The sequence below is a fragment of the Chrysochloris asiatica genome, unplaced genomic scaffold (genome assembly GCF_000296735.1).
Source record: "Chrysochloris asiatica unplaced genomic scaffold, ChrAsi1.0 scaffold00116, whole genome shotgun sequence".
In the NCBI taxonomy this organism is placed as follows: domain Eukaryota; kingdom Metazoa; phylum Chordata; class Mammalia; order Afrosoricida; family Chrysochloridae; genus Chrysochloris; species Chrysochloris asiatica.
In genome coordinates, this window is record NW_006408634.1 from 8,035,215 (window position 1) to 8,053,599 (window position 18,385).

Genomic DNA, 18,385 nt, shown 5'->3' on the forward strand with positions numbered 1-18,385 from the left:
ACACTCCAACATAATTAAAGCAAGCATATTGACAGAAAATGGAATTCAACTGAATTTTTTGACTTTAACTGGAATGGCATTTACTTGTGGAAGGCTTGGCACATCATAAGTGCCTCAGAGCGCCAGGTCTGATACCGAGACAGACGGTGATAGTATTTACCTCAAACTGAGGATGCGAGAGTTAATACGACCGACATATAAACCCCTCAGCCCAGTGACCAGCACACGATAGGAACTTAAGGATAGTTCATTTGTTCAACAAAAATTTTTGAGGAGCTCTGGTCATGTAATATGAAGCCCTTGTTGCTAACCAAAAGGTTGTCATTTTGAACCCATGCAGCGGGTCTGTGGGAGAAAGACCAGCTAATCCTTTTTTGTAATGCTTACAGCCTTAAAGAAAACCTTATAGAACCGTTCTATTCTATCGTGTGGGGTCACTACAAGTTGGAATCGACTCGATGGCACTGAACAACATGAGCCAGATGGCATTTTAAATGCAGAGGATTTATCCGTGAACAGGATAGATGATGTCATTCTCTCCAGAGAATAAGATGATGAATGAACCCATGTATGAATAACTATACACTGGCATGCCAGATCATTGGTTGTAAACGAATTCATGGTAAGGGGATGGAGAGCAACCTTGTGGATTTTATTTACAGCTGTATTCCCAGCATTTAGAAGAGGGCTGGTGCACAACACTTGCTTGGTAAATAGTTACTGAGTACAAGAAACATCTCAGGGGAACATCAGCTTTCCCAGTGCAGATACACACTGTGTTTTAGAAAAGTCAGTTGGTGTTTTGGGTACCAAGTTTCAAAGTTATGTGCTGGTGAACCTTTCAACCTTACTGATATTTTCTTGGCAGGTTTATGGGGAAGTGCTCTTGCTAGAATTGAAGACATCAGGGCTCTCATTTTGGGTGAGTATTGGAGAAGAGACAGGTCAAGGCCAAAATACAAGGAAGTTCACATTTCCTGCTCATGGCCGACAGGATGCCTGCTTGCATAGTCAATGAAACACAAATAAAACATCTTTTTGGTGTTCTCTGTTTTCAGCCAAGATCCAGATGATGTTAGCAATGACAGCTCCTCAGTCAACATCCTCTTCTGAATCTAGCTTCAATTTCTGGCAGCTTCCTGTCAGTGAACTACTGCAATCATTTTTGAATTCTCTTCAGCAAAAATTTGCTTACATGTGATATTAATGATACTGTTTAGTGATTTCCACATTCCATTGGGTCATCTGTTTTTGGAATGAGCACAAATATGGATTTCTTCCACTTGGTTGGCCTGGTATCTGTCTTCCAAATTTCTTGGCATAGACTAGTGAGAGCCTACAGTGCTGTATCAGTTTGTTGAAAGACTTCATTTCTGATTCCATCAGTTCCTGGAGCCTTGTTTTATGCCAATACCTTCAGTGTAGTTTGGACTTCTTCCTTCATTACCCTTGGCTCTTGATCATATGCTACTCCTTGAAAATGGTTGAACATCAACCATTTCTTTTTGGTACAGTGACTATGTATTCCTTCCATCTTCTTTTGCTGCTTTCTGAATCATTCAATATTTTGCTCATAGAATCCTTCAGTACCACAAGTTGAGGTTTGAATATTTTCTTCAGTTCGTTCAGCTTGAGAAATGCTGAATGTGTTCTTGCCTTTTGGTTTTCTAACTCCAAGTCTTTGCACATTTTATTGTAATACTTGACTTTGTCTTCTCAAGCTGCCCTTTGAAATTTTCTGTAGCTCTATGAGGTCCTCACTTTAGCTTCTCTGTACCCAAGAGCAAGTTTCAGAGTCTCTTCTGATGTTCATTTTGGTCTTTTCTTCCTTTCCTGTCTTTTAAATGGTCTTTTGCTTTCTTCCTGTATAATGTAGTTGTTGTTGTTGTTAAATACCATCGAGTCACTTCCAACTCATAGCAACCCTGTATAGGATTTCCAAGGAGCGGCTCGTGGGTTTGAACCACTGATCTTGCAGTTAACAGTCTAATGCCACATCAGGATTCCTGATGCAGTTGTTGTTGTTAGATGCTGTTAAGTCAGTTCCAATTCACAACCATCCCGTGCACAGCAGAATGAAACACTGCCCAGTCCTGTGCTTTCCTCACAATTATTGCTCCACTAGAACCCATTGCTGCCTCTCACTGGGAATCTCTCCCTCTTTTTCACTGACCCTCCATTTGACCCAACATGATGTCCTTCTCCAGGAACTGGTCCCTCCTGATAATATTCTAAAGTATGAGAGACAAAGTCTCACCATCCTTGCTTCTAAGGAGCATTCTGGCTTTCCTCCTTCCAACACAGATTTTTTTTTTATGTTATTCCTCTGACAGCCCCAGGTACATTTAATATTCCTCTCCAACACCATAATTCAAATGCATCAATTCTTCTTTGATCTGCCTTATTCATTGTCTAACCTTCACAGGCATATGAGGTGACTGAAAATACCATGCCTTGGGTCAGGTATATATCTCAAAGTGATATTTTTGCTCTTGAATACTTTAAAGAAGTCTTTTGCAGCAGATTTGCCTAATGCAGTATGTCTGATGCAGTAGTCATAGGAATTGTTATTGTTTTTAACATGGTATTATTATTAGTTTTTGTTATGATAATAATAGTAAGCACTCGATCTCAAGGTTGGTTTGAACTGCAAGGTCAGTGGTTCAAACTCACCAGCCGTTCCTTCGAAACCCTATGCATGGTCGCTATGAGTCAGAACCGACTCAGTGGCACTTAACAACAACAATAGGGCATTCTTAACCTACTATTGTTGTTTTTAAGTGCTGTCAAATCAGTTCTGACTTATTGATACTGTAGGATTTCCAAGAAGCAGCTGATGAGTTTGAACTGCCAACCTTGCGGTCCAGCGCATTAACCCACAGTGCCACACAGGATTCCCTTAACGTACTGGTCATTCATTTATCACATATTCATTGGGTACCTGCTGTGTATCAAGCAGTATTGTTCTTTGATAGTGGTGTTCACAAGTTCACAAGAAACAGCTGAAAGGGGAAGCTGTCTTTTTCCAACCTCCAAATGCCTCACTAAGATTGTGGGTGGAGAACCACACTTCTCTAGTGAGTGTACTGGGAAGCTAGATTTCTGGCTTGGAGGCAGGAGAATCCTGATCTATAGTGTCTGCCAATTCTTATGGTGTAAATATTCCCTCCATGAACAGTTCCAAGCTACCAACGTGATGCTACTGATCAGGGACTTGGTAAAAGATGCTCTGGAGTGGAGAGGCAGTATGAGCAGGCTGCGGCCAACATGGAAAACTCTCTCAGAGAGGCATCCTGGGAGCTATCTGTCTCTGCTTTTGGAATATCCAACACCACAGCTAATGATTTCATTGTACAAGTAAACGTCCCCCTTGCCTCTGCTCTCTTGTAGCCCAGTTACTGAGCTTGAAAGAAAAACTGAAACCGAAATATCTGTCGGAGAGTACCGCAGAAGGTAGGTGCTGCTTGGATATAAAACACTGATGTAACATACGATGTTTATTATTAGCTGCTGTTGATTTCCACTCACAGTGGCCTCACGTGTGCAGAGTAGAAGTGCTCCATAGGGTTATCCAATGCAGTGACTTTTCTGAAGCAGATCTCCAGGCCTTTCTTTCAAGGCACTTCTGGGTGGATTTGAACTGATAACCTTTGGGCTAGTAGTTAAAAACTTAACCATTTGTACCACCTTCATTCAAGATCAGTTGCCATCTGGTCAATTTTAACTCACAGGGAACTTACAGAACCAAGTAGAACTGCTCCCATAGGATTTTCAAGACTGTAAATCCTTCCAGAAACATACTGCCTTATCTTTCTCTTGCTGAGCAGCTCGTGGGTGTGAACCACCAACCATTTCCTGAGCAGGTGTGTGTGTAACCACTGACCTACAGGATTCTTGGCTATATCTCCCAGGGACTTTTAATACAGACTGGAAGCTTGCTTAAAGTCAATCATTATTCCAAGAGTTTATATGCGCTCACTCATTCATGTGGTTTCATCGTTACCCCATGAAGTAAGTGTGACAGTGAAATTGTGAGAGCCGGAACCCATGGGGACGGTCTTGGTTTTCCAGGTCTTGCAGGGTGCCATGTGACCTCTTCTCTACCTCAGGTTTTAGTGGAAAGCATTTGAGTTCTCCATCTCTGACAGGTTTTCACCTTACACAGGTCCTGGCTTATGCAGGTCATGTGCTGTTGTTGAATGCCGTGGAGTTGGTTCCAACTCAGCGCAACCTTGTATAGGTTTTCCAAAGAGCAACTGGTGAGCTTGAACCACTGACCTTGTGGCTCAAACAGACTTTGCAGTCCAGTGCATTTACCCACAATGCCACACCAGATCCAACTGTGGTAGTGCATGAACTGTTCAGATGGGAGGCCAGCAGTATATGGGTTAGGTGATGTGCCCAAGACCAGGCAGCCAGGAATTGGCAAAGTTGGGGTTCAAACCGACAAGCAAAGATGTCCCCCTGGGAGATTTTAAATTCCTGTTCTCCAAAGTCACCCACCTAGGTGATACTAATGGTAAAGCACTGGACTGCTAACTAAAATGTTGGTAGTTTGAATTCACCTGTCAATTCCATGGAGCTCGGTGGCTCTGTAGGATAAGCACTGGACTGCTAACCCCAAGGTCAGTGGTTTGAGTTCACCAGTTGCCTCTGTGGGCGAAAGATGAAGCTTTCTGCTCCCATAAAACTTTATAGCCTCAGAAACCCTATGCAGGGTTGCTGTGAGTCAGAGCCAACTCAACGGCCCTGAACAGCAACAGTGCTGCAGAAGAAAGATCTGGTGATCTGCTCACATAAAAATTCCATCCAGGAAACCCTATGGAGCAATCCTGCTCTGTAACACATGGCGTCTCGTAAGTCACCGATCAACAACAGAATAAAAAATGAACAACAAATGGGTTCCCAGAGGGTCTGCGCGGCAGGGAGGGGAGACAAAAGAACCAAAACTCAAAATCCAAACCTGCTGTCGTGGAGTTGATTTCAGTTAGGACAGAGCAGAGGTGCCCTGTAGGCTTCCAGACTGGAAACCTTTTCAGTGACAGACTAGACTGTCTCATCTTTATCCCTCAGAGGGGCTGGTGGGTTTGAACCGCCGACTTTTGGGTTAGCATCCGAGTGCTTAACCTCAGTGGCACCAAGACTCCTCATCCCTGCACGTCTTATGTCTCTGAGCAGGTGTAGGTGTGATGGAATCGCTCCTGGAGCTGGTGGTGGCGCACATCAAGGATTACAGCGCCAGCCACGTCCAGGAGAAACTACAGGCCCTACAACGGGAGCTGGATGCTGAAAGCCGAGGTTGGTGTGTGGCGAGTTATTGTTGTTCAGTGCCGCCAAGTTGGTTCTGACTCATAGCGACCCTGTATAGGGTTTCCTAGGAGCTGGTAGTGAGTTTCAACCACTTATCCTACAGTACCACACAAGGACTCTGATGTGGCAAGTTGGGTTGTTGTTAAGTGCCGTCGAGTTGGTTCTGAGTCATAGCGACCTTGTATAGGGTTTCCAAGGAGCGGCTGGTGAGTTTGAACTGCCGACCTTATGATTCAAACCGACCTTGCAGTCCAGCACATTAACCCAGGGTGCCACACCCAGACTCCAGGAGTAAGTGGCGAGATTTTGTTAAGTACCGTCGGTCGATTCTGACCCGTAGTGACCCTGGATAGGGTTTCTGAGGAGCAGAGCATTTAATAAATGCTAACATCTACGATATTTTTACGTTCACCTGATTCATGGATCTGAATGAAAGTCGAGGAAGGGAAGGGCATAGAATGGACCCTGATGGACATTCACGTATAAGAGATCTATAGAAGCAGAGAAGCACACAACCAGAGTAAAAAGACAAACAAGGAAGTAGGAGGAAAACAAGGGAACGCTGGGGCCACCAGCAGGCAAGTCACATAGACTGAGGACTGAGGGATGTTCTTTGTCATGTGGCATGGACACAGTCTGAGGTAAACGGCCAACTGGCTCTCTCCTGATAGATAAAGACGGAGGCGGCAAGCACACCTGGCTGTCTGAGATGGTCCAGAACTGGGGCAAGATCTCAGAGGAGGAGCGGGGCCAGTTCATCGAGTACCTGGTGCATTGCTTCTCCAGGCAAGGATGGTGGACTTCCAACAGTGACACGCGTGTATTCCTGGGTAAGCGTCCTTTCCTCCCACCTTCCTCCTCTTGCTCCTCCAGTCCTCTGGCCACATCCTGTAGCTGCCCCATGACACAACGTTCTACAAACTACTTTTGTTACTGTTGTTAGGTGTCATCGAGTCGGTTCCAATTCCTAACGGTCACTTGTGCGACAGAATGAAACACTGCCCAGTCTCACACCTCCTCATAATCATTGTTATCTTTGAGTCCATTGTTGTAGCCACTGTGTCGGTCCATTTCATAGAGGGTCTTCCTCTTTTTCTCAGACTCTCCATTTTATCAAGCATGATGTCCTTCTCCAGGGACTGGTCCCTCCTGATAGCATGTCCAAAGCATGAGAGACGAAGTCTAGCCCTCCTGGCTTCTAAGGAGCATTCTGGCTGTATTTCCTTTAATACAGATTTGTTGGTTCTTCTGGCAGTCCATGGTACATTCTATATTCTTTCCCAAGACCATAATTCATAGGCATCAATTCTTCTTCTGGTAGCGTAGTGGTTGCGAATTGGGCTGCTAATCTTACGGTCAGCAGTTCGAAACTACCAGTTGTTCCGCGGAAGAAAGATGAGGCTTTCTGCTCCCGTAAAGATTTACAGCTTTGGAAACCCTGTACAGGGTCGCTATAAGTTGGAACTTACTCCACAGCACATAACAACAATGACAACAATTCTTCTTCAGTCTTCCTTATTCATTGTCCAGGAGGCATATGAGTATAAAATACAGCGTTGTTACTAAGTGCTTTTGAGTCACTTCCAACTCAAAGTGACCCTATATAGGGTTTCCAAGGAGCGGTAAGTGGGTTTGAACCATTGAACTTGTGGTTAGCAGTCCAGTGCTTATCCTATAGCGACACACCAGGGCTCTAAAATACTTTAGTAGTTAACATTTGTGAAACGTTTATGACTCGTAAGACAAGAGGCCAAGCACGTTAGGTGGATCATTTCATTGTTGTTGTTGTTGTTAAGTGCCGTCGAGTTGGTTTCGACCCATAGCGACCCTGGACAGGGTTTCCGAGGCTGTAAATCTTTACGGGAACAGATCGCCTCATCTTTCATTAATCTCTCATAAAATTGCAGAGACAGCACTGACCGCTGAGCCCCTAATGCTGACCATTCCCAGCTCACCATGGACCACTTTTTATGTTTTTCCTTCTAGATTTGTTCAAGGACTTTGTAAACTTTCTGAACAAAACTGGAATCTGCTGGTGGAAGTGGGAATGGGGGACCACTCACAACTTTCTGTACAAACACGGTGAGAGCTTTCCTCTTCTGATAAACCTGGTCTGTCACTGGTGGGGCTGGAGAGGGTGACGGGAAGGAGAGATGCAAAACTGTCTCAGGTTCAATCCTGTGACAGAGCTGCAGACGTGAGTGTGCATGGGGACAGCAAGGCAGCCGTGGGTCCCAATCGACAAATGTCCCGTTGGTGGTGTAATCTCAAGTCATTGTGAAACCTTGAAATGTTGATGGTGTCCTTGGGCTCTGAAATGGTGTCGATGTTAGGATCTGGCTATGAAGCATCCCCTGGATTTTTCAGAGGGTTGGTCCCTGCCACTGGGGTAGAATTGATCTCGGCAGTCTCAGCACTCACAGGAAAACCAAACATCCAGACTCAGTGCTGTTGAGTCAGCTCCAAATCCCGCTGACCTCGGGTGTTACCGAGTACACCTGTCCAGTAAAGTGTTCTTAGCCAGAATCCTTCTTTCCCAAGTGCTGACAGAGGCATGCCTTGATATTACTGCAGTAAAGCTAATGTCTCAATAAAGCGAGTCATACAGATTTTTGGTTATTTGTATACTATTGTTGTTGTTGTTGTTAAGTGCCTTCGACTCGTTTCCAACTCATAGCATCCCTGTGTAAGGTTTCCAAGGAGCAGCTGGTGGGTTTGAACCACTAATCTTGCAGTTAGCAGTCTAGTGCCTTATCCTACAGTGCCACACTATGCTGTAGTCTGTTCAAGGAGACCTGGTGGCATTGTGAGCCAAGCATTGGTTTGCTAACTGTAAGGTTGGTGGTTCAAATCCACCTGGTGCTCTGAAGAAGAAAGATGAGGCTGCTTGCTCCCGTAACAATTTACAGTCTCAGAAATCACTGTGTGTCAGAAGTGGGAGTCCTGGAGCGGCGCTGTGGGATAGGTACTGGACTGCTAACCACAAGGTCAGTGGTTCAAACCCACCAACCACTCCTTAGAGTCGTTTTGACTCTAAGTCAGAAGACTCTAAGTCGTTTTGATGCTATGAGTCAGAATTGACTTGATGGCCCTTACCAGCCACCACCACCAGGAATGAAGAGCTGGGAGTGGGGTGTATGTATCCTTTGGACCCGGGGCCCTGCACGTGGAAGCTCCCAGATCCAGAGGAGGAGGATGCCAAGACCGTGGGGCGCTCTAAGGATACTGAAAGGAGACAAAAACCTTTCTCTAGAGCCGACAGAGAGAGAAAGTATTCCTCCAAAGCTGACGCTTTTAATTTGGATTTCTAGTGACACTGCAGGATAAGCACTGGACTGCTAACCCAGAGGTCAGCATTCAAACCTATTAGCCATTCCATGGAAGAAAGATGAGGCTTTCTGTTCCTGTAAAGATTTACAGCCTTGGAAACCTCTACAGGGTCATTACGAATCAGAAGTGACTCAGTGACGGTAGGTAGGTAGGCGTTGGAATCGGCTTCATGGATGTAGGTTTGATTTGAGTTTTGATTTGTTAGTCAGTTAAGTGGTGGTGGTTGTGTGCCGTTGAATCGGTTCTGACTCATAGCAACCCTGTATAGGGCTTCCAAGACTGTGAATCTTTAACTGGAGCTCTGGTAGCGTGGTGGTTACAACTCGGACTGCGAACCGCAAGGTCAGCAGTTCAAAACTACCAGCTGTTCCGTGGGAGAATGATGAGGCTTTCTGCTCCCATAAAGATTTACAGCCTTGGAAACCCTGTACAGGGTCATCATGAGTCGGAACTGACTCCTCGGCACATAACAACAACAACAACAAATCTTAACTGGAGCAAAAAGCCTCATCTTTCTCCACAGGGAGCAGCTGGTAGATTTGATGGTTGACTTTGTGGTGAGCAGTCCAACGCATAACCCACTGCACCTGCCAGGCTCCTTTTAAGTGTACAATAACATTATGAAAAAGCTGGAAATCTTGAGAAAGTTATCAGTGTGTGACAGAGGCGTGAAGTGAGCATATGCCGTTGAACAGGTGACGCCAGTAGAGTTGCCACCACCTTCAGGCTGTGAAAAATGCAGTCTCTAAAATTAAAAAAAAAAAAAAAAAAATGCAGTCTCTGCAAAGCGCAACAGAGTGAAATGCAATGAAACGAGGTCTGGCAACGTTTATTTCAAAGACGATCTCAGAAAGCAGGGAATGGTAGAGTCTAGAAAGGGTCCATTATCAAGTAACTTGCAGCTTTGGCCGGCCAGAGCCCAGTCCCACCGGAGTTTCTGGGAGACGGTGTAGCCCACATGCTCAGAGATGCTGAGCCTCCACCAACTCCCATCAGCCAACGGTTGAGGATTCTATTGTTGATTGGTGCAGTTGTACAACATCAGTCACTGCCCTTCCTGCCCCGCCCTCACAATTGTTGTTACATTTGAGCCTATTGTTGCAGCCTTGGTGTCAATCCGTCTCATTGAGGGTCTTCCTCTTTTTCATTCACCCTCCACTTTACCAAGTATGATGTCCTTCTCCAGGAACTGGGCCTTCCTGATGATTTCTCTGAGGTCCATGAGGCAAAGTCTCCCCATCCTGACTTCTATGGAACATTCTAGTTGTACTTCTTCCAAGATGGATGGGTTTATTTTTCTGACAGTCTCTGGTGTATTCAATATTCCTCACCAATGCCGTAATTCTAAGGCATCCTTTCTTCTCCTGTCTTCCTTATTCGTGGTCCAGCTTCCAAAGAAAGCAGAGAAGGGTGGTGGTGGTGGTTAGCACCCAAGCTCGTTAATTGTTTACACTCTCCAGAAATTCCGTGTTAACATTCCTGCCTTGGAATGGACTATCAGGTGTGAACCATCTTGCCAGGGGGATAAATGAATGTTTTATCACCAAATTTCATGCCAGAAGACCTGGATGGATTTACTTTCCAACAAGCAAAACATTTGCTATTTTCCACCGCCCTCAACAATAGTGGGAGTCCTACTGTGGTGCTGTGGGTTAATGCGTAAGATTGCAAAGCCGCTTGAACTGCAAGGTTGGTGGTTCAAGCTCACCAGCAGCTCCTCAGACTTCAAAAACCCTTATAGGGCCGCTATCGGTCGGAATTGACTCGATGGCACTTAAAAACAACAACAATAGTGAGAATTCTTTTTTTTTTTTTAATTTTAATTCTGCTATGATGCTATGGTAGCGTAGTGGTTACGAATCGGGCTGCGAACCTTAAGGTCAGCAGTTCGAAACTACCAGCCGCTCCGCGGGAGAAAGATGAGGCTTTCTACTCCCGTAAGGATTTACACCCTCGGAAACCCTGTACAGGGTCGCTATGGGTCGGAACCGACTCGACGGCACTTAACAACAACAACAACAATGATGCTATAGGGTAAGCACTGGACCACAAGGTTGGCAGTTCAGACTCACCAGCCACTCCTCAGAAACGCTATACAGGGTTGCAATGAGTCAGAACCAACTTGATGGCAATTAACTACAACAATGTTTGCAAGGAGTCCCTGCGTGGTGCAGATGGTCAACACACTCGGCTGCTAACTGGAAGACGAGGTTCAAGTCCCCTGCCCAGAGCAGCTCGGAAGAAAGGCTTGGTGATCTACTTCCAAAAAATCAGCCACTGAAAATCCTGTGGAGCTCAGTTCTGCTCTCACTCACAAGGGGGCGCTGTGAGCCAGAGTCCACACACTACAGCAGCTGGCCTAATGTTTACAAGTTTCATTTTCAGCCTGAGGAGGCCGGCTGACTGACTCTTTCTGGGCCCTGCAGGTGACATCAGAGACAAGGTTATGAATGGACGAGAAGTTCTCCACTTGATAGACGCCGGCCTTGCCATCAACACCTCCTACCCGCTTGTTCTCCCCCCGATTCGGGAGGCTGACCTCATTCTCTCCTTTGACTTCAGTGCAGGGGATCCTTTTGAGGTAACCAAGAAGGGTCTTGGGAGTGGTTCTGGGGTAAGAAGGGGAGTTGACACTGAGCCAGCCTTTGAAAGGAATTGAGGGTAAGGGATGGGAGGGGGACATCTCAGCAGGTGCTAGTTGGGGAACTGGAGAAGCCAAATAAGTTCATCTCTTGGTGCTGAGCCCCTGGATGCCTGACATCATCAGAACCAGTCAGATTCCCTTGACCTTTCTTACTGTAGATGGTCTTGTCCTGTCTGGGTCCCTGTTTACTATCTATATCTGTCCAGGTTCCTGCTTATCATCCACATCTGTCCGGTTCCCCACTTACCATCCACATCTGTCCGGTTCCCCACTTACCAGCCACATCTGTCTGGTTCCTCTCTTACCAGCCACATCTGTCCGGTTCCCCACTTGCCATCCACATCTTTCTGGTTCCCCACTTAACCAGCCACATCTGTCTGGTTCCCCTCTTACAAGCCACATCTGTTTGGTATGTTGTGGTTTTACCCTCTGCTGTGAGTCTCCTTCCTCAGATGTGCACGTCTCAGATGTGGTGGGTTCATCTCAGCTAGTATGTGGTCTAGTCCACCATTTGCTATCAAGTTACCCAGAATCATGGTGACCTCACGTCTGTCAGAGTAGAAATGTGAACTTCCAACCTTTTGGTTAACAGCCAAGTGGCTAACCGTTCTTACCTCCCTGGAACTTGGTGTGAAATATTTCATTTATCCTCAAAACATCCCAGTGAGGTAGATATAATGAAACCCCTTTGACAGGCTGACCCCACACACCTGTTAGTGATAGAGCTGGGTTCAGATACCCCATCTGTGTACCTTTTTTATCCTCTGAGTCTTCCCTGTCCCCAGCTCCTAAAGTGACTCGCAAACCTTGTGGACATTGTGCTTCATTTGAACTACCTGAGGTCAGAGGTGAGCGTGTGGTTGGTGGCGGAAGTGCGATTCTTTCCCTTTCAGATGACATCACTCATCTCCAAGCCAACCTCTGCTCTGCTGTACATCTAGGCTGGTCTCTGAGGTTCTGGTGGGTACCAGGCTCCCAGGGTCTTCTAGCCAGTCTCTAAGACAAGTCCCTGTTGCCTCCTTCTCAGACCATCAGGGCTACTGCTGATTACTGCCGCCGCCATGACATCCCCTTCCCTCCCGTGAAAGAGGCTGACCTGCAGGAGTGGTCCAGATCCCCCTCGGACTGCTACATCTTTAAAGGGGAAACGGGACCTGTTGTGATGCACTTTCCCTTGTTCAATACAGAAGCATGTGGAGGTAGGTCCAGGGTTCCTACCTACAGGATGAGGGCAACCAGGCCAAACTGAATGGGATTCAGTTATGCCCAGGGGCTACCTTGCCCATTCTCCACTGTTGAGTGGTCAAGAGATTGGGGCAGGATGCCACCATCCTGTTCATTCTTTGACCTCTTGGAGATTGTCATGCTCTCTCTCAACCCTGAATGTTTCTATTGTTGCTTCTTCTTTCTGGAACATTCTTGTCCTGCTTGAATACCTGACTTCTTTGACCTGGGCACCCCACAAACATCATCCCATCTCAGTTAAGAAGTCACTTGAAAGGACCAGCTTCCAGGATGTGTGATCTGAACTCTGTTCTGACATTGCAATGCAAAAGCAGCTGCACAAATACAAATAGATGTGACTGTGTGCCAATAAAACTTTATTTACAAAATCAAGTGGTGGGCCGGATTCACCCCATAGCTGTTTGCTAACACCCAGTTTAAGTAGACAAAAATTGGTTGAATTAATTGTCCAAACGTACTTAGGTTTTCTTTATTGGTTTGATTGTACTTTAGATGATATTCAGTCATGGATTGACAGCTATGGCACAATCAAACTGGCAGACAGCTACACTCAAGAAGTGGTAACACAGCTCCTGGAGTTATCCAAGAAGAACGTCAGTCATAACAAGGACATTATACTCAGAGAGATGAGGAACTTGGCGAGGTAGGTAGATGGTCGTAGAAACTTTGCTCTCTATGCATTCATTCACTCCACCAATTTCTCTAGATTTTCTCTGATGAGCCACTCAGGTGCTGGGCCTTGATAATAAACCAGAATGCAACACAGACCTGACGCCTGTCTTCCAGGAACTTGATGGGGTAGAGGGATGAGGAGGAGATAGAGATTCAATAAGTCAAAAAGTCAACAAACAAAATCACAATGGATGGGAATCAGTGTTTAAAGGGAAATTAATTCACATAAACGGGAACTACGGTTTCATCTACCCTGAGACCAGAACTAGGTGGTACCCAGATCCCACCCACTACTGACCATCTTAATCAGGGTCACAATAGATGGACTCTGATAGAATGGGAGAGAAATATGGAACAGAACCTCCAATTCCTTAAAAAAAACAAACACCACAGAACCTCTCAAAACATACTTATTCAGTCTGTTTGCTGAGCAAATAAAGCGAGAAGCCGGATTATGTGAAGATCGTGGCATCAGGGCTGGAGGAAGAGTCATCATCAACCTACAGTGGTCAGATGGCACACTGTGCTGACTGGAAATGCAGAGGACTTGAAGCACTTAGTGAAGGAGATCAAAGGCCACAGCCTTCGGGTTCAATTACGCCTCAACATAAAGAAAGCAAAAATACTCACAACTGGACCAATAAGCAACATTTTGATAAATGGAGAAAAGATGCAAGTTGTCAAAGATTTCATTTTACTTGGATCCACAATCAATGTTCAAAGGAGTTTGTTGTTGTTAAGTGCCGTCAAGTCGGTTCCGGCTCATAGTGACCCTGTATAGTGTTTCTGAAGAGCGACTAGTGGGTTCGAACTGCCGACTTTGTGGTTCTAACCGACCTTGTGATCCAGTGCTTATCCTATAGTGCCACACTAGGACTCCATCCAAAGGAGCAGCAGTCAAAAAAAAAATCAAATGGTGTATTGGATGAGGCAAATCTGCAGCAAAAGACATCTTTAACTGACATACAGGTTTTCAAGAGGTAGTTCAGTTTCAGAGTGTGCGGGGGAAGGTAGAGTCCCCACTGAATAGTTTTCATCTTGTCTAGGTGGGTCTGGTGAAAGGAGATGGGAATAAGATTCTTAAAATTCAACAGTGAGTAATTGTTATCATGACTAATTATGATTGTCACAACTGTAAAGGTAGAAGTTTTGTAACACAAAAGAGGGAGTAGGAGCAATACACAAGAAGGGCGAGGGGAATGGAAGAACAAGACAGATGGGAAAACAATTAGGCAGGTTTGCATGGACTAAGTGGGACAGAGGTAAATAACTATGTATACACAATCTTGGAACAACAGGGCTCTGGGATACAGGGATTGAGCCATGGTTGGAATGGGCAAAAGGAGGGAAATAATGTTAAGATGCTTGGCTGTCTTTTGAATCTTGATTTCCCTGGCATACCATTATAAAATAGACACTTGAGGGGGAGAGAAAGGAATAGCTAGAAATATTACCATAGAAAGCTTGTAAGTCCGTCTTTTGCCTATAACTGATTGGAATACCTAAAATGGGGCTACAACATGCCCAGTGAAGGAGGCTTCCTGTGGAGCCTCTGCATTACATAAGACCATGGGTGGAATCCTGAACCGAATCCAGAATCTTCTGAGGTGGGAAATTTCCACTTGAAAGGACAAGCAAACCAGCCTGGAGTAGCTAGAAGAACAGAAGATACTTCTTGAAAGAAAGACTGACAGGAAAAATACAAAACAATATAGGCAGTCCGACTGATTACAAGAACAAGCAAGTTGCTTGCCCAGGAGACATCAAGGCAAGTGGTCAGGTCCCCTCAAGGCAAACCCCCTTCCAAGACTAACACTCAATGGGAATACACAAGCAGACATACGCTCTGATTGGTGACCACGTTCATCACTAATAGGGGAAAGTGAGGGAGAAACAGCAATGAAGCAGTAAACTAAGCCCTACAACATTCTATAGACTCCTGTGAACCTGGGTGGAGACCTGGTTGGCTAGCAGTGTGGCAAGACCTGGGGACTCTTGAGCCCAGAGTCAGTGACATAGCCACAGAGGACTAGAGTGGAGAGTGAAGCATCCAGCTGATAAGAAGAGAGGGCATATGCATAAGAACACCCACACTTGCAGATAATACCCACTTGACCTGGCTTCAATGACTGGAAGAAGAAGAAACAAGAGGGGAAAAAAGAGTAATCTGATACAATTTGATGAACTTGACCTACACCTATGGATGCAGTAACTCAAAAGAGGAAACAAATGTTTACAGCAAGGATCATTCCCACCCCCTCTATACACAGAGTAGACAGGGATGGGCAACTTGGACATTGGTTACCCAAAATGGGGGTGCTTCAAAGGCAAGAAGTGATTGGCTTATAAGCTTTCAAGAGGGAGCCTAGATCCAGAGGGCACGGAGTAAGGTAGAATCTCCACTGAGTAGTATCCAATCTGTCTGGGTGGGGCTAATGAAAGGAGATGGGGATAGGTCCCTTGTGGCACTCTGGTGAATAATTGTTATCAGGACTGACTGTGAGGGTTGGAATAGTAAAGGTAGACATTTTGTAGCAAAAGGAGGGGAGTAATTGACTTTGCAGTCCTGGAACCATCAAGGAAGAAGAGCAGAGTGCGAGATCCTACCCAGAGAATCAGTGATGCCAGAGATGGAGGCAGAGATGATGTGGAAAGATGGAGCGACCGGGGACTCTAGACCCAGAGAGGGAGAGGGGCTGTGTGCTGCCCACCAGGGGGCAGGCTTGCAGGGTATGGAGGTTGATGATGCATGGAGGGGATTGTAACCATGGCAATGAAATATACTAATGCTCTCCCATGTAAACTATCACATAATTCACAATAAAACATTTTAAAAAAATAAAGGAGGGAGTAGTTAATCTTACATTCCAGGAACAGAGAACACTAGGACCATCCAGGGAAAAGAGCATGAATGGAATGTGGGACCCTATCCAGAGAAGCAGTGACACCAGAGATGGAGGCAGAGATGAGGACATGGAGAGAGGGAGCAGCTGAGGACTCTAGACTCATGGAAAGAGAAAGGCTGTGTGCTGGTGGCCAGGAGGCAGGCTTGCAGAATGTGCCCTTTGGTTGCTTTAAATGATTATATATTACAGAGTGTTTTGGTATATATCACCCCCACTCTCTCCCCAAAAAAACCAGGGGGAATAGAAGCAAATACTGTTGAATGATGATGCACGAGGAGATTGTAATCATTGCAATGACACAATGAGTGTAAAACCGATGTTCTCCCAGGTAAAAAAGACATCTTTAAAATATTGAAATCTTTAAAAAAGTTAAAATATTGAGAAAAGTATGCAACAAGGTTGTATTCTTTCACCATACTTATTCAACTTGTATGCTGAGCACATAATCCAAGAAGCTGGGTTATTTGAAGAAAAACATGGTATCAGGATTGGAGGAAGACTCATTAACAACCTGTGATCTAGTTCAAATTAAACCAAAAGCCAAAGCTACTACCATAGAGTTGATTCCGAGGCATGATAATCCCATGTGTTATGGAATGGAACTGAGTTCCATGGGGTTTTTTTTTTTTGAAGCACTTCACCACTGTTACTGATCTCAAGGGCTGATCTCTGGTTTAAAATAACATATAGTTACGCAGATTTAAGCACAGCAAAGTTCTATGACTTGGAACAAGCAGGGAGATGGGGAGGTTATTCTCAAAGCACTGTCTCCTGGAACCAAGGATCAAGAAATGTTTATGCTTTCAGGGGATTAAGAAGGTTATGCATATTAATAACGTTTCTAGAAAGTGGCATGAATTATTCAAGAGGAGCAATGTTAGGACTTGGTCCAAAAGTCACTGTCAGACTCCTTGCTTTTGAAATGAGTCCAGATATCTCCTGGTGACTTACATCAGGTGATTTTCATTCCTGAGAAGGATTCTTTTGGTTCCTGTGTTAGTACTTATTATGGGATGAGGTGTTTCAGAGGATCGATTTTCCAGTTCTGTGTGTCTCACGATTCGAATATATCTGGTTTTCTGAAAAGCAACTTCTGGTGGTTTCAATAAAAGGAGTTCTGGGCTCACTAAGTCTCAGTTGTGTCAGACCCCTCTAGTTCCCAGACTAAAGGGCTTATTCACAAGATAACCTTGTAGTCCGGTGCATTATCCTGCAGCGCCACACAAGGACTCCACAATACCCTTATCAGTTGACACTGACCCCTGGTGACTGGGCAGGGCTCCAAAAATATCTGTTCACTGGAAGCCAGACCTTCTTCTCACCCCAATCTCAGGGAGCCCCGGAAGTTTGTAGTGGTCTCCAAGAAGAAATTGCTGGAGGACATGGTGGAGGAGCACATGGAAGTCTCACGAGCCGTGGGGATCAAGATCACCAACAACACAGATGTGACATTCAAGGACCCGTTGTGAGTTTCTGGCCCATCGTTTATATTTCCTTCCTCCAGATGTCCTGTTACCCCATATCTGTGATCCCCTGAGAAGGCCAATGGGTGCTCCCATGCGTATACTTCTGAGTCTCACCCCACCTTTTGTTACCCTGGCCTCAGGTGAGATATACCCATACCACCTACTCAAGGCTCCTTTTGTAGGTGTTGGGAAAATCAGAGTGCGTTTGTAAAGATCCAAGAAATGTGCTTGGCCCTGCCCGAACGCCAAAAACACCCACTGCCTTAGAGTGGGTTCTGGCTCATGGTGACCCCGTGGAACGGAGTAGAACTGGCCCTCAGGGTTTCTAAGGCTGTGTGTGTTTATGAAAGCACACTCTGCTCTCTCTTTCTCCTGTTAGTGATTCTGGTGGGTTTAAACCCCTGACCTTTTGGTTATCAGCCAAGTGCTTAACCACTGTGTCACCAGAACTTGCTCGTCTTGCAGGAAGGGAGTATTATTAGGCCCCTGCCTTAGCCCCTTCCTCCAATATCTTACGGTGTCTAAACCCTCTACCCAATGCCATAGAGTCAATTCCAGCTCACGACAAGTCTGTGTACTAGAGAGTAGCACGGAGTACCATAGAGTTTTCTTGCTGTTTTTTCTCTCTCACTTCAATTCTATTCCTTTGCCCTTTCAGTGTGTTGTCCATTTCTGATATTCTATTATTAATCGTTTGGATCTCTTTCTGTAGGTTTTGAATTGTTTCCAATGCTCTATCTATCTTATTTGATTGTTCCTGTAGTGCTTTCCTGACTTCTTCCTTATTTTTCTCAACTCCATTGTATAGTGTT

The 18,385-nt window shown here is 45.3% G+C and overlaps 1 protein-coding gene across 1 annotated transcript in view; it reads left to right on the forward strand.

The window, feature by feature from the left end:
* PLA2G4C (phospholipase A2, group IVC (cytosolic, calcium-independent)) overlaps positions 1–18,385 on the forward strand; it is a 32,780-nt gene that overhangs the window by 11,551 nt on the left and 2,844 nt on the right. Inside the window, exons 6-14 of the mRNA XM_006868417.1 lie at positions 869–922; positions 3,391–3,453; positions 5,179–5,298; positions 5,982–6,140; positions 7,297–7,392; positions 11,067–11,221; positions 12,312–12,483; positions 13,022–13,172; positions 17,441–17,572. Coding sequence (XP_006868479.1) covers positions 869–922; positions 3,391–3,453; positions 5,179–5,298; positions 5,982–6,140; positions 7,297–7,392; positions 11,067–11,221; positions 12,312–12,483; positions 13,022–13,172; positions 17,441–17,572 — 1,102 coding nt within the window. The remainder of the gene's footprint in view (positions 1–868; positions 923–3,390; positions 3,454–5,178; positions 5,299–5,981; positions 6,141–7,296; positions 7,393–11,066; positions 11,222–12,311; positions 12,484–13,021; positions 13,173–17,440; positions 17,573–18,385) is intronic.